A 25,940-nucleotide genomic window follows, 5' to 3' on the forward strand; every position below is an offset into this window, starting at 1 on the left:
CAATTGACATGTGAAATATGAAACTCCGAAAATAAAAAATTAAGTACGTATTTGATTATTATCTCAATGATTTAATGAATTATTACCCCTAGATACTTTCATTATCGAAATTGATTGATGATTTTTATGAGTTATTGGCAATGAGTAATAACAGTTGATTGTAAATCGTGATTAGTAACAGTGACAATAGATTGTATTGATTAAAAATGATGATGATTGTAAATGAGAATAACAATTGTGAGTGATGCATGGTGAATAAGATAATAATTAATAATAATGACGGGACAATGATAATAGTTCTCCGATAATCTTTAATAAACGCTCTAAATAAATATCTTAATTATATCAAATTTTTGTTAAAGATCATAAGCATTTAGATCTATTAAAAACATCAAGTGGTTGTAACATGAAAAAAATACACTTTATAGCACTTAGAAACTAAATATTTAATATACAAATCTTTAAACGAACTTAAAAACTGAAATTTAAATAATTAAAGTTTATATCTTCACTTGATTAACAAATGAGACCAACTAAGATTCAAATTATAGACCAAACAATATTATCTAAACCCTTCTTTAAATTAGTTGCCACGATATTAACTAGTAATCTCAATTGTTTTAAGAATTATTAATTTTTAATGGGAAGAAAAGAACCACGTCAATTAAAATAAAACGAAAATTTTGAGTAAATCTTTTTCTTCCAACAGATAAAATATTATATTTTATGTTATTGTATTATACTATATTTTATATTATTATAAAGTAGGCAAAAATAATCATTTGCTAAATGCAAGTTCTAGATGTTTATTACAATCAAGATAGTGGACCCTTTAATAATATAAAATAACGTAAAGTAGCACCTGTCACTTCAAACTTTATTTTGATTTAACACATATATATTATAGTAATGTACAGTGGCCAAGATATTTCCCTTACTTTTGGGACATATCCAAGATATTTCCAACCAACATTTTACTTGCAATATATTTTCATAAAATATAATATTAATTTAAAGAGATAATTGTTAAAAACACATCTAAATTATATTGTGTTGTTGAGTTTTCTATTTCAATTATTGAAAGTTTGAATTTCATAATTAAACTATCACTTTTTTAGTTTGAGAAACATAACTCTCTCTTTTATATCATTCTCATCGTGATATGTGTAATACACTTTCTTTTTTACTTTAAAGAATTTCCGTATCACACTCTACATAGATAAAATATTCAACTTTGACAAAAAATAAATAAATTATTAATATTAGTTAAAATTAAAAATTAAAAAACTATTATAAAAAAATAATATTTTCTCTATGAAATAAAATCTAAAATATTTTTTCTACCCTAGGGGTGTGTTTCTCAAACTAAAAAGTGATAGTTTATATATGAAACTCACAATTTCAACAGTTTAGGTATGAAACTCAAAAAAAGTGAATATTTAGGTGTGTTTTTGACATTTATCTCTAATTTAAATCTGTCAAAAACAACAAAAGCTTCATCTGTTTTCGTCCCTAATTTCCATAGATTCTCGATTTTGAGCAGGTAACTCGTTAATGGCAGAGTCAGGAATTTCACAAAAGTTATTTTTAAAAAAATAAGATTTAAACATGTGGGCACCTTAGGAACATATTTTTTCAAGACATCTAAAATCAGAGATTACAATATTTTATTCTATTAAAAATATTTATAATATGTTATTTAATCACTTTATATATTGTAATTTAATTATATGAGATATTATTTTCTAACGGTAATATAGCTATGTCGTAGTACTCATAATTTTATTAATCGATAATATCATACGCTTTAACTTTCGATAATAATAAATATTTATACAATGTTACTGCGTCTGAAATTTTTATTTCCAAGGCCAAATTGCCCATATCCACTACCTTAAAATCTGCAAGTGGTCCATTTTGTGAAAAAAAAAAACTAAGGAAAAAGATATATGTAATAATATCATAAGAGAACAAAATTTCCAGTTAAATGTTTTTTTTTTCTGGGGTCCAGATGAATAACTAGCTCCAGAAATCTCTGGAATTTTATACACTGTTTGGCTGAAAAAGAATTAAAAAATAGTGATAAAGTAATAAAGAAATATTTTAATTGGTTGTATTTATAAAGGTTACATTAATGAATTTATATTATTATGTCTTCAAATATTGCCTTCTTATTTATTGAAAATATATATGTCAGAGTTTTTCCGATTAATTTATTTTGGATTAAAATGAAGTAAGTTACCTAAACTCAAAAACACGCTTGAATGCCAATAAATATTACACCTCAATTTAAATAAGTTTGACGTTTTTTTATTTCTGTTTGACTGCTCGAAATATTTATTTTTTAAATAATATCGTTAATTAAAAATTAGAAAAATAATATTTCAAGTAAAATTATATCGAGTTTTATAAATAACATTTTAATTTCACATCGTCTCTTCTCGATCACTCCCCCTTCCTCTCTCTGGACCACCCCTTGATAAAGGCGGATTCATGTATATGTCACCTTTTAATTTTGAAAAAAATTATGTATATATATGTATATATATATATATATATCTGATTGAAAAACTTGCATAAACTAAATATAATTAATAGTTATAACGGTGTACTTTGGATCGTAGGTACATGTTAAGACATCCATCCACGCGACCAGGGTTCAGTCCTAGCTAGAACCTCTTTTTTTAGCTTAACATTGGTGCACGATTCACTTCTGTGTTGACCACCTCATGCCACCTCACGCTATATTTATGATATTTTCGAGATTATAATATAGATATTCATGAGACAAAAATATTTTATTTATTTATTAAATATCGTAAATAAAATTTAAAAATTATTATATTATTTTAAAGAAAAATTTTTCCTACGTATCAAACACATAGTAATCATATAATCTACACTTTAGCTTCTAACTTGTTTAGCTTATTGCTTGTAAGACTTTCGATAGCTGGCTCGGTCGAAAGAAATCACTTATCTATATAGTGTAATGGTTAATTTTGTAAATAGTCAATTTTGTAAAGAAGCAAGGTTGATTTGGAAAAGTAATTTTATATGCAAATTGCTTCACAAAGAAGAAATCATAATACGTTTCAATTTCCTCCTGTCAAGAATTATTTTATAGTTTAAGACTATGAAGAAATTTTTGGATGTTAGTGAGTATAATACAGTACTACTTTTGACCAGAAATAGAAAGATGCAAACTAATTATAAAGAAATTTAGATTAGTACAAATTTTTATCTACCATTTTAGGTTCAATGAAACAAATAAAACTCTCCTCCTACCAAGACCTTCCCAAAAGGGTTACTCCATATTAAAATTAAAAAAAAAAAAGCTAAAAGGGACTAAAAATATCTAAGGACCATACCATAAACTATTATTATTATTTTCAAAACCTATATTCATCAAACTATGACCTAACATCTCTCTCTTCTCTCTCACTCTTGACCTCCACTAATACAACATATTAATATTCCATCTCCTTCTCATCCAAATCTAAATCCAAATCTAATTTTACAAACTCTTTTTACCTCTCCTATATCCTCCATTTTCTTGGAAAATTATTTCTTTTTCTCATTTTCATCTAAATCTTGATTCTCCTCACTCCCAAACCCTAAAAATCCCAAAGATGTTGTAACTAGCTAGCAACACCCTCTTTGAACTTCAAAACATATTAATTAAACATATTTTCCTTTATTCAAGATTTAACTTTCTAGTACACCCCTTGTTAGATCAAGATTTATATGGATCCTAATTTTGGTGTCCCAATAAAAGAAGAGTTCCCTAGATCTAATGAACCTACTATGTGGATTCCTCAACCAATGGAGGGGCTTCATGAGAATGGACCTCCACCATTTCTAACAAAGACTTATGAATTTGTGGATGATCAAAACACCAATAATGTTGTTTCTTGGAGTATAGGTAATAATAGTTTCATTGTTTGGGATCCTCAAACTTTTGCCATGAATCTACTTCCAAGGTACTTCAAGCATAGCAATTTCTCAAGCTTTGTCAGACAGCTCAATACTTATGTAAGCATTATTTTATCTTCTTATTATAACCAACTCAAAAATAGTATATATGAGCTAGCACACAAAATACGTATATATATAGAGAGAGAGGGAACAAGAAAGAGAAAGGCTTGATGTGTTCTACATAATGATATATACTATATAATTGTTGATATTTATAGTGCTCTAGAATTTTCTCATGTTTGTGAAGCTTCTAGTGAATATTTTGAATTTTGAAATTGCAACTTGCACTAGATTCATTTTTTCCTTTATTGGCAAGTTGCACTAGATTTGTTTCTTTTGTTTAAAGTATACATTGTGGAGAAATAATAAATTAAATTTGACTTTAAAATGGAAAAACATAGAAGTTTAGAGAACTCTTATACACATGTATCTACAACTCCATCACTAATCAAGGAAGTGAAATCTTCACTTGTAAAACAAAAAAAAGATGTACATTCTCTTATGTATAGTATTCATTACCAAACTCATGAGCCAATTCCAATTACCTTATGTCCAGTAACAACATTTCATTAGTGTATGTAGTTTCTCCTAGCTAACAATATTTCTTGTAGAATGTACAAAGACAATTTTATTATGAGTACAATTATTATATATACCACGACAATTTATGTAAAAGACATTTTATACCATCATGTCAACTAAAAGATAACGATTGTAACAAGTCAATTAATATAAAATTACCTCAACTATGATCAGTATATATAAGTTAAATCCTATTATGATTGCTTTTTATGATCCTTTTTTTTTTTTTGCTTTTTCTTCCAATAGATAAATATTACTAGCAATGTGAATTATCATGTAGGGATTTAGGAAGGTTAATCCAGACCATTGGGAGTTTGCTCATGAAGGTTTCTTGAGAGGGCAAAGGCATCTCTTGAAAACAATTAGGAGGAGAAAAACAAGTAATTTCCATCCTGGACAAGGTTCAAATCAAGGTATAGACTCTTATATTGAATTGGGAAAGCTTGAGATAGATGGAGAGATTGATCGATTAAGGCGCGAGAAGAAAGATTTGATGATGGAATTGGTGGAGCTTAAACAACATCAACAGACTACAAAATCACACATCAAATCAATGGAAGAAAAGCTTAAGAGGACAGAAGCAAAGCAACAACAAATGATGAATTTCTTGGCTAAAGCAATGCAGAATCCAAGGTTTTTGGAGCAAATGATGCAACAAAAGGAAAGAAGGAAGGAACTTGAAGAAGAGATTAGGAATAAGAGAAGGAGACAAATTGATCATCATCAAGGTCCTAGTAATATTGTTGGAGAATTAGACCATAGTTTTAATAATAGTGATGGAAATTTTAATATAAAGATGGAACCTCATGAATATTATTATGGTGAAATGAATGGATTTGATAATCTTGAATTGGAGACATCACTTGGTATGAGCATGCAAGGAGGACCAAGTGAGAACACAATCAATTTTGAAGATAAATCTATTGATCATGAAGGATTTTGGGAGGGTTTGTTGAATGAAAGTATTGAAGATGAGATCAATTTACTAGAAGGAGAAAATGAGGAAGATCATGTGGATGTTTTGGCTCATCAGCTTGGATTTTTGGGTTCTACACCAAACTAAAAAAGATCACTTTACTATTAGTTTTCCATTCTTTTCCTTTGTATGATTTGGATTTTAGTTCTACTGCGAGGAAAAAGTCTAGTGTGCAAAGTATCTTGCGTTCAACGATCTACCTAATATGGAAAGACAAGTTATTAGATGCTAATTACTTGGGAGGATGGCAATTCTTTTGCAAAAGAAAGTAACATACTCCACAAGTTAATTTAGTTTTGATTTTATGATTCTCAAGTGTTTTATGTTCCTTTAAACTCTTGGAAGGTCAACTTCCTTTCTTCATTATTGAATGTACTTTGTCCATTGTTATTTTGCTCCCTTATTTTTCTATTTAAACACTTATATATATATAAATATATATATCGGTGGAAAGTAACAAATATTCCATGAAATTAATTGAGATGGTAAGCTAGCTAGTTTAAACATCACAATTAAAAAGAAAGGGACTAATTTGATAGCTCATGTCATGCATGGTGGTCAAGCCTAAATCGATTTTTTTTTCTATTCAAAGCGGAAAGTCCTAAAGGCGACTTTATACTTAAATAGACTCAAACACAAGACCTCATATTAAAGACGATGAAATACTTACTTTTCCACTACAATTTCTGAGTTACACGATATATTAATTTCTAATAAATTGAGTTCATCAAAGAAATTGAGAGATATTTATCAATGAAAAGGTAGAAAGGGGAGATTTTGTTTGTACCTAATGAAGCTCAAAAATTAATCTTTGATTCTTTTGAATAATAATAATTGAGGGATTATAAAATTAGAGTAAAAGCATAGATTTTGTTTGATTGTTGGCAAGCATGTCTCAATTTTCATTGACAGATACCATATTTTAACTAATTTATTTTTGGTGTGTCCACAGAGGCGGACCGACCTTTCTTATTTCTTTTTCACACGACACATCAATAAAAATAACCTAATTCCTAACTCTTAAACCTTTTTTATGCACAAAATATATTTTTTTCTATTTTAAAATAAGTGTTTTTTAAATTATTTTCTTAATTTTGTTTAAAAGAAAAGTGATATTTCATAGTATAATCAAGAAGATATTAATAATATTGTTCCAATTTTTACATAACTATTAAAGGATTACATTTTTGTAAAGATATTTATTGAAGTGAAAAGAGTATTTTTGTCACATATTAGTTGTGTTATGCACCATTCAATCGTTATGGAAATTAACAATATATAGTCATTGCCTCGAGATTTAGAATTGCTTAAGTAGAAAAACAAAATATCATATGGAAGAAGATAAATCGTGTAAATAGGTCTAGATCGAGTTGGTAGCAAACCTAAACTATTACAATTAAAATAAAAAGTGATAATATAGTTACCCTAAGTACACACAGTTTTTCTTTTATTCAAATTGAAATACTATAAAAAGGAAAATCAAATCGTTATCAATTTTTACTATCGAATATTTGTATATGCTTCTTCAAATTAGTGTTTGAACTACAAATGCAAGAGATAATTTAATCAACTTAGGTTAAATAAATATTGAAATATCAAAAACATATTTAAATTATTTGTAATTTTAAAAAATGTTGGATGGAACATAATATAATTGGGCGCATACATATGATTTTAATTGATCGAATATTAGGTACAGCTATAGTATAGTCTGTACAAATTGAAGGCCGAAATGCGCTTCTGCGCCGACCTACCATATATATGTAAGTCTTAAAGAATGTGCCTTACGTTCGCTATATTTTTGGAAAAATAAAAAAATATCTCGGTTTTAAGTTTTTTTATTATCATTATCATTTTTAATTCAAAATTTCTTGTTTTTGTGTATTAGAATAATGTATCAGCACATCAAATTAATATATTTTTGTATATTAAATTCATGTATCTCGTGCATCGTGTTGGTGTATCATATATAAAATGTATATCAAATTAATGTATCAATGCTTATATTGTTATATCAGTTTGAGGAATTTCTGTAATTATAAATTTATAAGGAATAAATGATAATTTTATCTTAAAAATATGTGATTTTTATCGTTTTATCCTCAATTTTACACTTTGCTACTTTCCTTTCAGGAATTACTAAATCTAAATGCTTTAAAATAGTAAAAAAAATCGTAAGTTGAACATTCATCTATGAATGTAACAATGATATATTTTTATTCATAATAATAAAAAGTTAAATTAAAATATGGACAAGGGCCTAAAATATCCTTAAAGTATTGAAAATGGTAAAAGATTATCATTCATCCACCTATTGGCTTCAAAATGCCCTTTTCATCCACCTATTTGCTCCAAAATATCCTTGTCATCCACCTTTGAATTCAAAATTGACCATTTTTTAATTGTTTTAAAATTAAACTCTTTAAAAAAAATTTAAATACTAGGCGTTCAATTATTAATTGTAATTTTAATTTATTAATATAATTTATAAACCAATCTACTACTCACTCATTACTAACTAAACCTCACTCAATTAACAATTCAATTATAATATCAAAATCGTCATAAACACTACTAAAACAAGATGAAATTATAGATTACTGAAAATGACATTCAAAATTATTCAAGTCCGAATCGAAGCCTCAATTAAATTTAGGTTGAGCCGCTTATTTAGGAGGACACTTTCTTTCAAAATTTGATTAGAAATTTATGATTAAAGATAAAGAAATAATACATCCCGAATTAATTCATGTACTTTTTTAAATATAATTTTATAAATATTTATGATTTATTTTAAAACCTTTAATATATTATTTTGAAAAAAAGTTACGTATGAAGTAACATCACACAATTAAGACGTAAAAGTAATTAAGATGAACATAGTCAGACTTTTAAGTTTATCGGTGATTTTTATGTAGCCACTTGAATGTATGATAATTTACTTCTATATTTTTTAAAAAACACTCAATTGGTAGTAGCTTGCATTAATAATGTGGGTTTCATTAATTTAGAGGGATTTAATTAGTAATGGGTGGGTAGTGGATTGATTTATAAATTACACTAATAAGTTAAATTATAACAAATAGTTGAGCGCCACGTATTTTAAAAAATATTTAAATAGTTTTAATATAAAGCTGTTATATAAGTGGTCAATTTTGAACCAAAAGTTGGAAGATAAGGGTATTTTGGACCCAATAGGTGGATGAGAAGGGCATTTTGGAACCAATAGATGGATGAAGGGTAATTTTGTACCATTTTCAATACTTTGAGGGTATTTTAGACCCTTTTCCGATTTAAATATTACAAGATTTGAATACGCGATTATTAGTTTAAAAATTCAAATACTCTATCAACTATACGATGCAATAGTATGTAAGTTTGAATAAATGAAAAAAAATAAGATGTATTGAATGATTTTAGAAAAGAATTACGTGTTTACATAGACACAAAAGGTCCTTGTTTTTTGCTTTCTCGGCTTGTAAATATTACTTCCTCCGATATAATTTATATGAATTAATTTAACTCGATATATATATAAGAATTAAAGATATATTTTCAAAACTTGTGATTTAGAATAAGTTATGCGTATTTATATGGTTAGAAACTCATTTTATTAAGACTAAAATAAGTATTTTTAAATTGGATAAGAGCCTAAGATATCATTTAAATATTGAAAATGATACAAAACTATCCTCCATCCACTTATTGGCTCCAAAATGTCTTTCTCATCCACCTTTAGATTCAAAATTGACCACTTATTTAATGATTTTAAATTTAAATTATTTAGATTTTCTTTTTAAAATACGAGGTGTTCAACTATTGATTATAATTTAGTTTTTGTAACGACCTGTTTAGTCGTTTTGAGCAGCAGATTTTTATTTCTGGAAAAACAGGCTGAGACGACGGAACCCACGACGAACCGTCATGGGCACGACGGACCGTCGAGGGTGTCTCGTTCCAAAACACTTAGAAATTCTGAAATTTGGGTGCTGAAATCGACTCTCTGAACTCTGTGACGGACCTGCAGGACGGACCGTCACAGGCACGACGAACTGTCGTGATCCACCGTTTCAAAACACTTCAACTCTTGAGAATTTGGTACAGGGAACGATTCTCTGAACGTCGTGACGGAAGTGCAGGACGGACCGTCGTAGGTACGACGGGCCGTCACAGACTCCTTAAGAAAATCGAGTCTCTGATGAACCTGCATGACGGACCGTCGCAGGCGCGATGGGCCGTCACAGGTTGCGTAATCCCAGTCAGAGTCGGATTTCTGGTTAAGTTTTAAAGGGGCGTTTTGGACTATTCCTGCTATAATTATATATTTCGTGGATTTATATTAATAACTCAATTTCTTGGGGGATAAAAGAGGTAACCTTGAGTTAAATTGTGGGTTATTATTGTCATCTTTTACATTTAATTACATTTTAATTAGGGTAAAAGAAAGAGAGTTTGAATAAGAAAAAGAAAAGAACAGAAAGAGAGAGAAGGAGAATCGATAGAGAGAGACGAACGAAGAGGAAAAACACAAGGCTTTGGGAAATTCTTGCTTGATCACTAGTCTTCGGTGGAGGTAGGTTATGGTTTCTCTTACGATATTCGTAATAAACTCTTAATAGCGAATGATATGTATTGATAATATTGTAAACCCTGCTATGTGCTTAATTGTATGCTTGCATGAACGTAATTATATAATTGTGATTATATAAGCATGATGAAGTTATTGAATCCCAAATCTTGCAAAATCCTAATCTCTTTGTTAATAATGAGGCCTTGGTATAAAAGAAGGCGTGATGAACTAAAATAATGGGATTGATGCTGCCTTGGTAAGAAAGAAGGAGTGATGAATTGATAGAAGGAGATTAGGGGATCGGGTGTCACGAACCGACACGTAGAATTAGTGGATCGGGTGTCACGAACCGACACATAGAATTAGTGGATCGGGTGTCACGAACCGACACGTAGAATTAGGGGATCGGGTGTCACGAACCGACACGTAGAATTAGGGGATCGGGTGTTACGAACCGACACGTAGTATTAGGGGATCGGATATCACGAACCAACACGTAGAATTAGGGGATCGGGTGTCATGAACCGACACGTAGAATTAGGGGATCGGGTGTCACGAACCGACACGTAGAATTAGGGAATCGGGTGTCACAAGCCGACACGTAGTATTAGGGGATCGGGTGTCACGAACCGACACGTAGATTTAGGGGATCGGAGTGTCACGTACCGACACAAGAGGATTAATGAATATGAGGGAGCGGAGTGTCACGTACCGACACAAGAGAAATAAATATAATGAATCTTGAAAGATGTTAATATACTCAATCTAATGAACATAATTCCCAAATGAGTATGGCATTGAGGCTTCAGTCCTCATGTGTGAACTTGACGGTAATTGTTAATAATATAGTACTTGTTGTTGCTACATGTTAAGTATCATAGTTTATTTATGATATTACTTGATATATATTGATTTCTATTTTGAGTTGGCCGATGATATCTACTCAGTACCCGTGTTTTGTACTGACCCCTACTTTTATGTTTTCTTCTTGTTTAATTGTGGAGTGCAGCAAACGTGCCGTCATCTTCGACTCAACAGTAACTCTAGCCAGTCTTCATTATTCCGGATATCAGGGTGAGCTAATGCTTCTAGCTTGGACTGGATCTTCCTCTTCATGTCTTGATGCCTTGAAGTTCCGGCATGGACTAGCTTTCATGTATTTTTAGCTTTTTAGAATACTCTTAGTTTAGTACTTTGATCATAGATGTTCTTGTGGTGATGACTTCCAGATTTTGGGGATAATAATAGTTATTGATTTTATTAATGAGTTTAAGTCTTCCGCATTACTTTTGTTGATATTATATTGAAATGTTAAGGTTTAGATTGGTTGGTTCGCTCACATAGGAGGGTAAGTGTGGGTGCCAGTCGCGGCCCGAATTTGGGTCATGACAAACTTGGTATCAGAGCATTAGGTTCGTTGGTCTCATCATACAAGAACGAGTCTAGTAGAGTCTTAAGGAACGGTAGGGGGACGCCTTTACTTTTCTTTGAGAGACTATAAGACTTTAGGAAAATTCCATTCTTTCTTCTTTCTTTCGTGCTATTACTTGGGTCCAATTGGTATCTAGGTGATACAAATTGGTATCTGACCATCTTCACTCTATTTCGCAGATGGTTAGAACTAGAGCAACAACCGCGCCAACATCAACATCGGCAGGACAAGAAGCGTCTGAGCCAGCCACTGGGGCTGTAGCTCGAGGAAGAGTAGCGGCAAGAGGCCGTGGTAGAGGTCGTGGGAGGACGTCCTCTAGAGGAAGAGGACAAGCACCTAGCCCATCTGATGCTAGGGCGGTGACTCCTCCATCGACTGAGGAAGTAGTAAGAGAGGGTGAGGAAGGGGAGAATGAACAAGTGCAAAATGAGGAATTGCCACCCCAACCTACCCCAGAGATGATCAATCAGGTTCTCGCTTATCTTAGTGGGTTATCTGATCAAGGTCAAACACCTCCAGTGTTTTCTGCACCAGCACCTCAGGGTCCGGAGGTACAACATGCGGCTACTGCGGCTCCCCGCATGGATGTTCCATTGGAAATAGGCACATTTCCTCGTCTAACTACAGGGCCTATAATGACAAATGATCAACATGAACTTTTCAGTAAGTTCTTGAAATTGAAACCTCCAGTCTTCAAGGGTGCTGAATCTGAGGATGCTTACGATTTTCTGGTTGACTGTCATGAGCTACTACACAAGATGGGTATCGTAGAACGGTTTGGTGTTGAGTTCGTGAGTTATCAGTTTCAAGGGAACGCCAAAATGTGGTGGCGGTCACATGTTGAGTGTCAACCAACCGAGGCACCACCTATGACTTGGGCCTCATTCTCTAGCTTGTTTATGGAGAAGTATATCTCTCGGACTTTGAGGGATAGGAAAAGGGATGAGTTCTTGAGCCTAGAGCAAGGTAGGATGTCGGTCAATGCATATGAGGCTAAGTTTCGTGCACTATCCAGATATGCCACCCAACTTTGTTTCAGTCCACAAGAGCGGATTCCCCGTTTTGTGAAGGGGTTGAGGTCAGAGTTGCAGATTTCAGCCTTACAGGTAGCGGCTACGGCAAAATCCTTCCAAGAAGTGGTAGATTTTGTGGTAGAGGTGGAAGAAGTGAAGCCAGATGAATTCACCATGGCATCGACATCAAAGAGGTTTAGAAAGGGAGGTGAGTTTAATGGTTCTTACTCTAGAGGACAGGGTTCCGGAGGTTACTCAGTTTGACCCATTCAGTCTTCACTACAGACTGTAGTTGGGGGTCCACCTCAGACCGGTCAACACTTCTCGGAGAGACCTATGCTTGACTCTAGAGAGTGTTATGGATGTGGGGAGACTGGACATATTAGGAGGAATTGTCCCAAACAGAGTTATAGACCCCCAATAGCTAGAGGTAGAGGTGGTCATGGTAGAGGCCGTTATTCTGGAGGACGTGGCTGTCGAGGTAATGGTGGTCACCAAAACAGTTGGGGTGATGGGCAAACTGGAGCCACTACATCACAACATGGTAGGGGCAACGGACAAACAAACGAAAGGGCCCATTGTTATGCTTTCCCTGGGAGATCGGAGGCGGAGACATCTGATGCTGTCATCACAGGTAATCTTCTGGTTTGTGATTGCATGGCTTCTGTATTGTTTGATCCTGGATCCATATTTTCTTATGTATCTTCCTCATTTGCTAATGGTCTAAATTTACATTGTGAATTACTTGATATGCCTATTCGTGTTTCTACTCCGGTGGGTGATTCTGTGGTAGTTGAGAAGGTATATAGGTCTTGTTTGGTGAACTTTGTGGGGATCAACACTTATGTATATTTGGTTATCTTAGAAATGGTTGATTTTGATGTAATTCTGGGTATGACTTGGCTTTCTCCGAATTTTGCGATCTTGGATTGTAATGCTAAAACAGTGACGTTAGCCAAGCCTGGGACAGATCCGTTAGTGTGGGAGGGTGACTACACTTCCAACCCGGTGCGTATCATCTCTTTTCTTCGTGCTAAGAAAATGGTTAATAAAGGGTGTTTAGCTTTCTTGGCACATCTCAAGGATGACACTACCTAAGTACCCTCGATTGAGTCGGTTTCGGTGGTTCGTGAGTTTCTGGATGTATTCCCTGCAGATCTTCCTAGCATGCCACCAGATAGGGATATTGACTTCTGTATTGATCTTGAACCGGGTACTCGCCCCATTTCTATACCCCCTTATAGAATGGCTCCCGCGGATTTAACAGAGTTAAAAGCCCAACTTCAAGAGTTGTTGAACAAAGGCTTCATTAGACCAAGTGCATCTCCTTGGGGTGCTCCGGTTTTGTTTGTGAAGAACAAAGATGGGAGTTTTCGAATGTGCATAGACTACAGACAACTAAATAAGGTAACGGTTAAGAACAAGTATCCTCTTCCTCGCATTGATGATTTGTTCGATCAGTTACAAGGTGCTTGTGTCTTCTCTAAGATTGACTTGAGATCCGGTTATCATCAATTGAAAATACGAGAAACGGATATGCCAAAGACTGCTTTTAGAACCAGGTATGGCCATTACGAATTTGTAGTGATGTTGTAGTGATGTCTTTTGGTCTTACGAATGCCCCTGTTGCGTTCATGAGTTTGATGAATGGGATTTTTAAGCTATATTTGGATCTCTTTGTGATTATATTTATTGATGATATACTGATATACTCTAAAAGTAAGGAGGAACATGAGGAGCATTTGAGAATGGTATTGGAAATGTTAAGGGAGAAAAAGTTTTATGCCAAGTTCTCTAAGTGTGAGTTTTGGCTAGATGCAGTGTCCTTCTTGGGGCACGTGGTTTCTAAGGATGGAGTGATGGTGGATCCTTCTAAGATTGAGACAGTGAAGAATTGGGTAAGACCTACTAATGTGTCAGAAATAAGGAGTTTTGTTGGGTTAGCTAGCTATTACCGCCGATTTGTCAAGGGATTCTCTTCTATTGCTTCTCAACTGACGAACTTGACTAAGCAAAATGTCCCATTTGTATGGTCGGATGAGTGTGAGGAAAGCTTTCAGAAGCTCAAGACTCTGTTGACTACTGCACCAATTCTCACCTTGCCAGTGGAAGGTAAGAATTTCATTGTCTATTGTGATGCATCCTATTCGGGTTTGGTTGCAGTGCTAATGCAAGAGAAGAATGTGATTGTTTATGCTTCAAGACAATTAAAGGTGCATGAACGTAACTATCCAACTCATGATTTGGAATTGGCAGCGGTAGTGTTTGCGTTAAAGCAATGGAGACACTATTTATATGGGGTTAAGTGTGAGGTCTATACGGATCATCGTAGCCTACATTATGTCTTTACTCAGAAATATTTGAACTTGAGACAGAGGAGATGGATGGAACTACTGAAGGACTATGACATCACCATTTTGTATCATCCGGGGAAGGCGAATGTTGTAGCGGATGCTTTAAGTAGAAATGCGGGAAGCATTGGAAGTCTAGCTCACTTACAAGCTTCTAGGCGTCCATTGGCTAGAGAGGTTCAGACTCTAGCTAACGACCTTATAAGATTAGAAGTAAATGAGAAGGGAGGATTGTTAGCTTGTGTGGAGGCAAGATCTTCCTTGCTTGGCAAGATTAAGGGAAGACAGTTTGATGATGAGAAACTGCGCAGAATCCAAGATAAGGTATTGCGAAGAGAGGCTAAGGAAGCACAAATCGATGAGGAAGGTGTTTTGAGGATTAAGGGAAGGGTATGTGTACCCCGCGTCGATGATTTGATCAACACTATTCTGACAGAGGCTCATAGTTCAAGGTATTCTATACATCCTGGTGCAACCAAGATGTATCGTGACCTAAAGCAACACTTTTGGTGGAGTAAAATGAAGCGTGATATTGTGGATTTTATTGCCAAATGTCCAAATTGTCAACAAGTAAAGTATGAACACCAAAGGCTCGGAGGAACACTTCAGAGAATGCCCATTCCGGAATAGAAATGGGAGAGAATCGCAATGGATTTCGTGGTTGGTCTTCCAAAGACAATGGGTAAGTATGGCTCTATTTGGGTGATTGTTGATAGGTTAACTAAGTCTGCTCATTTCATTCCGGTCAAGGTGACTTACAATGCAGAGAAGTTAGCCAAAATCTATATCTCAGAAATTGTTCACTCTCCATCATATCAGATAGAGGTACGCAATTTACTTCTAAGTTTTGGAAAACATTGCATGCGGAATTGGGTACTAGGTTGGACCTTAGTACTGCGTTCCATCCTCAGACCGATGGTCAGTCTGAGCGAACAATTCAAGTGTTGGAGGATATGTTTCGTGCATGTGTAATAGAATTTGGTGGCCATTGGGATAACTTCTTACCCTTAGCGGAGTTTTCATACAATAATAGCTATCACTCAAGCATTGATATGGCTCCATTTGAAGCATTGTATGGTAGGAGATGTAGGTCCCCCATTGGTTGGTTTGATGCGCTCGAGGTTAGGCCTTGGGGTACTGATCTTTTGAGGGATTCGATGGAGAAAGTGAAATCTATTCAAGAAAAGCTTCTAGCGGCGCAAAGTAGGCAAAAAGAATATGCAGATCGGAAGGTTAAAGACTTAGAGTTCATGGAGGGTGAACAAGTCTTGTTGAAAGTTTCGCCAATGAAAGGGGTGATGCGGTTTGGTAAGAGAGGCAAGCTAAGCCCAAGGTACATTGGTCTCTTTGAAGTACTTAAGCGAGTAGGGGAGGTGGCTTATGAGTTAGCCTTGCCTCCAGGGCTGTCCGGAGTACATACGGTATTCCATGTGTCGATGTTGAAAAGATACCACGGGGATGGAAACTACATCATCCGTTGGGATTCCGTTTTGCTTGATGAGAATTTGTCTTATGAAGAGGAACCTGTTGCCATTCTAGATAGAGAAATTCGCAAGTTGAGATCAAGGGAGATTGCATCCATCAAAGTTCAATGGAAGAATCGACCCGTTGAAGAAGCCACTTGGGAGAAGGAGGTTGATATGCGAGAAAGATATCCACACCTGTTCACAGATTCACGTACTCCTTTTCGCCCTTATTTTCCTTCTTGTGATCGTTCGGGGACGAACGATGGGTAAATTGGTATCTAATGTAACGACCTGTTTAGTCGTTTTGAGCAGCAGATTTTTATTTCTGGAAAAACAGGCTGAGACGACGGAACCCACGACGGACCGTCGAGGGTGTCTCGTTCCAAAACACTTAGAAATTCTGAAATTTGGGTGCTGAAATCGACTCTCTGAACTCTGTGACGGACCTGCAGGACGGACCGTCACAGGCACGACGAACCATCGTGATCCACCGTTTCAAAACACTTCAACTCTTGAGAATTTGGTACAGGGAACGATTCTCTGAACGTCGTGATGGAAGTGCAGGACGGACCGTCGTAGGTACGACAGGCCGTCACAGACTCCTTAAGGAAATCGAGTCTCTGATGAACCTGCATGACGGACCGTCGTAGGTACGACAGGCCGTCACAGACTCCTTAAGGAAATTGAGTCTCTGATGAACCTGCATGACGGACCGTCGCAGGCGCGACGGGCCGTCACAGGTTGCATAATCCCAGTCGGAGTTGGATTTCTGGTTAAGTTTTAAAGGAGCGTTTTGGACTATTCCTGCTATAATTATATATTTCGTGGGTTTATATTAATAACTCAATTTCTTGGGGGATAAAATAGGTAACCTTGAGTTAAATTGTGGGTTATTATTGTCATCTTTTACATTTAATTACATGTCAATTAGGGTAAAAGAAAGAGGGTTTGAATAAGAAAAAGAAAAGAACAGAAAGAGAGAGAAGGAGAATCGATAGAGAGAGACGAACGAAGAGGAAAAACACAAGGCTTTGGGAAATTCTTGCTTGATCACTAGTCTTCGGTGGAGGTAGGTTATGGTTTCTCTTACGATATTCGTAGTAAACTCTTAATAGCGAATGATATGTATTGATAATATTGTAAACCCTGCTATGTGCTTAATTGTATGCTTGCATGAACGTAATTATATAATTGTGATTATATAAGCATGATGAAGTTATTGAATCTCAAATCTTGCAAAATCCTAATATCTTTGTTAATAATGAGGCCTTGGTATAAAAGAAGGTGTGATGAACTAAAATAATGGGATTGATGCTGCCTTGGTAAGAAAGAAGGCGTGATGAATTGATAGAAGGAGATTAGGGGATCGGGTGTCACGAACCGATACGTAGAATTAGTGGATCGGGTGTCACGAACCGACACATAGAATTAGTGGATCGGGTGTCACGAACCGACAGGTAGAATTAGGGGATCAGGTGTCAGGAACCGACACGTAGAATTAGGGGATCAGGTGTCACGAACCGACACGTAGTATTAGGGGATCGGATGTCACGAACCGACACGTAGAATTAGGGGATCGGGTTTCATGAACCAACACGTAGAATTAGGGGATCGGGTGTCACGAACCGACACGTAAAATTAGGGAATCGGGTGTCACGAACCGATACGTAGTATTAGGGGATCGGGTGTCACGAACCGACACGTAGATTTAGGGGATCGGAGTGTCATGTACCGACACAAGAGGATTAATGAATACGAGGGAGCGGAGTGTCACGTACCGACACAAGAGAAATAAAGATAATGAATCTTGAAAGATGTTAATATACTCTATCTAATGAACATAATTCCCAAATGAGTATGGCATTGAGGCTTCAGTCCTCATGTGTGAACTTGACGGTAATTGTTAATAATATAGTACTTGCTGTTGCTACATGTGTAAGTATCATAGTTTATTTATGATATTACTTGATATATATTGATTTCTATTTTGAGTTGGCCGATGATATCTACTCAGTACCCGTGTTTTGTACTGACCCCTACTTTTATGTTTTCTTCTTGTTTAATTGTGGAGTGCAGCAAACGTGCCGTCATCTTCGACTCAACAGTAACTCTAGCCAGTCTTCATTATTCCGGATATCAGGGTGAGCTAATGCTTCTAGCTTGGACTGGATCTTCCTCTTCATTTCTTGATGCCTTGAAGTTCCGGCATGGACTAGCTTTCATGTACTTTTAGCTTTTTAGAATACTCTTAGTTTAGTACTTTGATCATAGATGTTCTTGTGGTGATGACTTCCAGATTTTGGGGATAATAATAGTTATTGATTTTATTAATGAGTTTAAGTCTTCCGCATTACTTTTGTTGATATTATATTGAAATGTTAAGGTTTAGATTGGTTGGTTCGCTCACAAGGAGGGTAAGTGTGGGTGCCAGTCGCGGCCCGGATTTGTGTCGTGACAGTTTTTTAATATCATTCATTAACCAATTAACTACCCACGCATTGCTTATTAAATCCGTCCAATTAATAAACCAATTTTAGTATCAAAATTATCCTAAACACTACTAAGACATGGCGAAATCACAGATCTTGAAAATAATGTCCAAGTTTATTTGAATCCGGATTGAAGCCCCAGTGAGATTTAGGTTTAGCCTCTAGTAACCCCAAATTAATTCGTGCACTTTTTTAAATATAATTTTATAAATATATATGATTTATTTTAAATATTAAAATTATAATATATTATTTTTTTAAAAGTTATCTATTATGTAACATTACATAATGGAGATGAAGGAATAATTAAGATGAACGTAGTTAGATTTTTAAGTTTATCGATAATTATTATTTGTACACTTGAATTATAATACGTTTTGATTGACAGTTTACAAATATATGATAATGTACTTGTATAGTCATTTTCGCCTCAAAATTTTATGAACAATCATTGGCAGTAAATTACTATTGTTGTATTAGTAAAGGGGCGGATTTATTAATTGGGCCGGTTTAATTTGTAATGAGTGGATAATAGATTGATTTATAAATTATAGGGAAAATTGTATAAAATAGCAAACTAATAACCTAAATTAAATAGAATAGCTAGGGTTTGATTTAATTGTGCTCCATAGCAAACATTATCTAAAATTTGTCAGCTTCTCTCTCCTAGGAATCTCGCTCGCCACTCTCCATTCTCGCTCGCCTCTCTCACTTTATACACAGAAGTGTATAATTCTGTTTCTGTTTTGTATAAAGCGAGAGAAAATTGTATATACACATGCAAAAATGTATATCTTCGTGTTATACACTTAATTATACAATTTACAAACATTTTACTTCAAAAATTGCAGAGAAAAAGGCCAACGAATTATACAATTGCGAATTATACAATTGCAGTGAAATACAATTTTCTCTAGCTTTATACAACAGAAGTGTATATATTGTGTTTCTGTTTTTGTATAAAGCGAGAAAAACATATATCTTTTTGCTATAAACTTATAATTATGCAATATACATACATTTTAATTCGATTCAACTATATGCAAAGCAAATTATACAATTGCAGCGAAATAGGCCAGCGAATTATACACTTGTATATGTATAGCGAATTATACAGTTTTTATGTTTGCTATGGAGCGTCATTATGCAAAGTTTGCTATATTATACAAATATGAATTTTTTGTTTGCTATATGTGAAAGTTGCCCTAAATTATACTAATAAGTTAAGTTATAAAAGATAGTTGAGAGCTACGTATTTAAAAAAATATTTAAATTATTTAAACTTAAAACCGTTAAATAAGTGGTCATTTTTTAACACAAAGGTGGATGACAAGGATATTTTGGAATCAATAGGTTAATGCGAGGGCATTTTAAAGGCAATATGTGAATGGAGGATGATTTTGTACTATTTCTAATACTTCAAAGGTATTTTAGACCTTTTTCTATTTTTAAATTTATTATTTAACGTAAAAGTATATTATTTTTTAAACCGATTAGGAAAAAAGCATAGGAGTACTATAATTAATTAATGCAATTGAAAATAATATGTGAAATGCCGATTGACGTTAGTTGGTTATGACCTATAATCGAGTAAAAACTGACAGGTTAAATTCATTATATAAATAGCAACTTTTATGTGTTTTTATTTATATTTTTCAACGCCAACGTATGCTTTAAAACTGATTGACGGTGTAGATCTTCAAAAAAGTAAATTTAAAAGTACAAATATAATTAGAATTTTTTTAAAAAATATAATGGTGCAAAATTAACCAAAAGATATTCATCGATTTTCTATTTCTAAATAATAATTATTTCTATAGTTTCAACGTATTCTGTACGAATAATAGGTTATATAATTTCTTCAATTATTTCAAATAAATAAATAGTTCTTCAATTATTTTTTAAGAAAAAAAAATTTACAAGCTGACGAAATCCCTTAATTTTATCCGTCAATTTAGTTCCTCAGTTTTTGCAGTTGATTTTTCTGTGATTTTAAGTAGTGTGAGCTGTCAAGATTACATACCTTCTCTGCGCACTTCTATTTATTTTGTGTATTTCTCGAAAGTTAATTTAAGGGCAACTTTCACATATATCAAACAAAAAATTCATATTTGTATGCTATAACAAACTTTGCATAATTGCGCTTCATAGCAAACATAAAAACTGTATAATTCGCTATGCATATACAAGTGTATAATTCGCAGGCCTAAATTGTATAATTCGCTGGCCTATTTTGCTGCAATCGTATAATTAGCTTTGCATACAGTTGAATCGAATTAAAATGTATGTATATTGCATAATTATAAGTGTATAGCAAGAAGATATATGTTTTTCTCGCTTTATACAAAAACAGAAACACAATATATATACTTCTATTGTATAAAGCTAGAAAAAATTGTATTTCACTGCAATTGTATAATTCACAATTGTATAATTCTTTGGCCTTTATCTCTGCAATATTTGAAGTAAAATGTTTGTAAATTATATAATTAAGTGTATAACACGAAGATATACATTTTTGCATGTGTATATACAATTTTCTCTCGCTTTATACAAAACAGAAACAGAAATTATACACTTCTGTGTATAAAGCGAGAGAGGCGAGAATGGGAGAGTGGCGAGCGAGACTTCTACGAGAGACGCCTGGCAAATTTTTGCCAACGTTTGCTATGGAGCACAATTAAATCAAACCCTAGCTATTCTATTTAATTTAGGTTGTTAGTTTGCTATTATATACGATTTTCCCTTAATTTAATCAATTTTTGAAATTAAATTAATTTATTAATTTGACTCTAAACGAAAAGTTTAGATATTCAATATTTAATACGAAAAACACTAGTGCCCCGACTTGTGCATTTTAAAGAATTAAAAAAAATACGAAAAGTATTATAAATTACAATTTTTTTGTATATTAATATAGTAAAAAATGTTTAATAAAAAATTAGTTAAAGTTCTTATGTAGTTTGATTCTAAAAAAATAAAATCATAATAATTTAAAGTGAACGAACGTAGTATTATTGTTCAATTACCTTTCTTCATTTGGAAGTAGTTTATCCTTGCTAGTTTTGTAACTCATGACAAGTGAGACTTATGGGCTTTCATTAATAAGATCGATAGATGCATTTCTAAGGAAAAAAATGCATTCGATCCAATTTTAATATTTCACAATTGATAGCATCATAGTACAATATTTTTACATATACAATGGCTACTATAACTTTAAACGGTTCTTTCGGAATGAATATGTCAATTTATTTACTTATCAACATAGAAAATGAGTACTTGATTATTTAAGATAAACTATCATAAATAAGTTATACGTCTAGATCATTATTATCATTAGTAGCTATAGTTTATCTGATTATAATTCACCACAACAGTTCGAGAGAGGAGATAAGCAAGTGAGAGTTTGGAGAAGGGAGAGAGGAGAAATGCGATACATGATATATTCGTCAGATACAACTTTTATCAACGAATACAATTTGATATATATGTTGAATTTGATACATAAAGGTTATAATGGAAAGGAAAGAGGCGAACAAAATTAGGAAAGGGAGAAGAAAAAGGTGGACGTGATTTGGTATAGAGAGAGGAGAAATACTACATATAAGTTGTCTTTGAAAAATATAGGTTGTATCAATATGTATCACTATGGAGGTCATATCTCAGATATGTATCAGTATAGGTTGTATCAACACATACGAAGGTTGTATATCATATATGTATCAATACAAGTTATATTAATATGAAAACCGTATTAAATGAAGTCATAAATAAAAAATTTCATTATCTAAGCCATGATCCACCAAAATGCAAAGTCTTATACCATGAAGGTTTCACAAGTTAAAGTCCATTCGAAATATAACAACCCAAGCCTACGTCAATAACTAATGGCTAACCGTCAAAGTTTAGCCATTAAAAAACTTCGTTCACTTATATTGTTTGTGACTTGTTTCTAAAAATAAATTTTTATTTTTATTTTGACGTATTTATATATAAAAAAATATTTACTACCGAGTAAATTTTATGTATAGCAAATATAACATTCTTAATTTTATAATGTAGCAAACTTTTTAAAGTTGCATTCTGTAGCAAATTTTAGTTTGACACGGATGTGTTTTTCTGTATATTCGCTGAATGACCATTATACATTTTAATCGTTTAAAAGAAGGGGGTAATTTCGATTAAATAAATAAGGAGAAAAATTTCAAAAGTTACGCTTACTCGGTTTCAGTAGAATTTTGTTCCTTCTTCGTCTCCTTCAATCGAAAGAACTCCATTATAGTCATTTAAAAAAATTGATCAAGCTATTGAAGTCATTAAATAACAAGCGAGATAAATTTGATTTTACCGATAGCAACAGGAGGTAATTTCATGACGAAAATATACTCTTATTTTTATTTTTATTTTTGTCAAAAATGGTGTTCAAAATCAAATTTTCTTTTTAACTTTCATCAGTTTCATTGGAATGTATATTGAGATGTGTATATTTTGTTCCTAATAGATTTGGATAGTTAATTTGAAATCTAGAAAAAATTGTGATAAATTTGTTGATAATTTTGAACTTGTGATCTGAAATTCGTTGATTTCACAGTAATTTTTGTGTTTGGAATTATGTATATAATCTGAGATTCTCTGATTTCATATATGAAACTATTATGTTTTCATTTTATACCGTAACTCTTCATCCTGTTTTTGGATATTCATAACGTGTATAAGTATATGAAACTGTTGACTATTTATACGAATTTGTAAGTTACATACATATACCTATTTAGTGTTTTTGGTGAATTGTATAAGTATATGAGCTGTTGAATGCTTATTGAAATTTGTAAGTTACATTCATATACTTATCTAGTCTATTTGGTGAATTGTACAAGTATATGAAACCGTTGAATGTTTATAGGAATGTGTAAGTTATATACATATACCGATTAAGCGTTTGAGTGAATTGTATAAGTATATGAAATTGTTGAGTGTTTATATGAATTTGTATATTTATACAGTGCAGATTATCCTGTGTATTTATTTTAATTTGAAAATGATGAGAACGTGTTAGAAAAGTTTGAAATTTGAAATTGAATTTGAGAAAAATATTAGGGAGAAATTGAGTTTTTGCTTATTAAAAAAATAACAGAAAGGAAAGTTACTGCATTTAATTAGATCTATTTCCCTTTATTTTTTCATGTTTTACCTCTAGCATTAAATATTCCTATCAATTTTGAAGACTCAGTGTGACAAGATACAAATATTAAAATTATTTTTTATTGAGGTATCAAATTAAATAATGACAAATAAAAATAAATGAAGGATATACAAATTAAAAATAGCTATTACCTAATATTTCATGATAAAATCAAGTTTGGATAAACTATTTTTACTTAAAACACCGAAAAATTCCAAACAGATGATGTTGAAATTTGAAGTTGCAAAACTTTAAAATTCTATTAATGCAAACTCCAAAAATGATTTAATTTTTTCACAATTTAAATAAAGAATTTGTCAAAAGTTTCAAACATTATAAACGAATATTCATAAAGTTCAAACACAACAACAGTATTGATAATGCTCAAACTAAAAAAAAAAGGGTTTTCTAAAGTTTTTTTTTCCATATTTTAACTAGGATATTTTTATTTTATATTTTTACACGTAGATTAAGAAATGATAAATAAATAATTTTATGAATTCACTTTTTAAATTATTTTAAAATTATACAAATAAATATGAATATTTTTTTAAAAAATTAATTAAAAATAATATACGAAAAAATTAATTTATGTTATTTTTAATTTAATAAAATATATAATATATTAAGATAATTATTTTTAGTACGATGATCAACAAATATTAGACGATGAAACTAAAAACATCATATAAATGGATAACTACAGAGTAATTTGCCTTTGGAGTTTGGGTATCGTTTTCTCACCGACAACGCTCTCTTTTTCAATTGGATGCTAAGGAAATAATAAAGAAAAATTATTCATTTCACTACACTAGTCTCATTTGAATTGACTAATAATTACATTAGTTGTATTTTAATATAATTAACTCTTTTTTTAATTATTAACTTAACAATATTATATGAAACAATTACATTTTCTTTCCCTTCCATAAGGATTTTTAAATTACATGGTGGTCCATTCTGATGGAGACTTGTTCAATAGATGGTTTCAATATTTCAAAAAATGTCATTATTCACTTGTGTTAATTTGATGTCAAATGATTAACTTTATTGGTAGCAAAGAACAAGTGCATTACGATTAATTGATACTTGTTTTTATAATGTTAGCTTTCGGAAAACTTAATTAGGATGACAAGTTAATCTTTAGAGAGAAATAAAATATCTTATACGAATCATAAATATTTTAAGATTTAGTATGAAAAATGAATACTATGAAAATCTGCAATTTTTATTCTTTGGATGCACATTAAATAATTTATTCTTGTGCAATAGCTCGTGAACCATATAAGATATTTAAATTATACTCCCTCTGCCCTATTTAGTTGTCCACTTTAGAAAAAGCACACAAAGATAGCAATAATTAATACAGTGAAATTACAATTTTACCCTTATTAAATATTGTTTCAAAAAGGATGAATTAAAACTTATAAATTTTTCTAAAAATTTAAATGAGAATATAATAAAAAAAAATTGTTCTTTCTTAATTTATCAAAATGGAGAAATAAATAGGAACATTTAAAATAGAAAATATGGACAAAGGAAGTACTAGATAGGTTTGGTATGACAAGTTTGATTAGAGGAGAGCTTAGTCGTTAGTTGTTATGATACCTTTTGAATATTGCGCTTTTAATCTTAAGATTGTAACTTTAAATTATCATAAAAGCAAAAAAGTGATGAATGTGGATTTTTTACCTCAATCAGTATAACAAAAATGATCATTAATGGTATTTAATTTTTAATTGTCGCTAAAATACATATTTAGCGGCAATTGTTACTCTTTGTATATGTCCCTAAAATCTTTAGCAACATTAATTTCAATGAAACTTAACTAATATCGATAAAGACTCTAACACTCTTTATTAGTGTCAATATTTAATATCATTAAAAATTATTTTTATTAT

General features: G+C 32.4%; 1 protein-coding gene across 1 annotated transcript; it reads left to right on the plus strand.

Annotated features, from left to right (window-relative positions):
- The first annotated feature begins 3,364 nt into the window (after positions 1-3,364).
- LOC101254638 (heat stress transcription factor A-6b) lies at positions 3,365-5,923 on the plus strand. The gene is made up of 2 exons (XM_004247628.5): positions 3,365-4,032; positions 4,838-5,923. The coding sequence occupies exons 1-2, from the start codon at positions 3,745-3,747 to the stop codon at positions 5,618-5,620; spliced, it is 1,071 nt and encodes a 356-aa protein (XP_004247676.1). The 5' UTR covers positions 3,365-3,744; the 3' UTR covers positions 5,621-5,923.
- Positions 5,924-25,940: the final 20,017 nt, after the last annotated feature.

Source organism: Solanum lycopersicum, chromosome 9, assembly GCF_036512215.1.
Source record: "Solanum lycopersicum chromosome 9, SLM_r2.1".
Taxonomy (NCBI): domain Eukaryota; kingdom Viridiplantae; phylum Streptophyta; class Magnoliopsida; order Solanales; family Solanaceae; genus Solanum; species Solanum lycopersicum.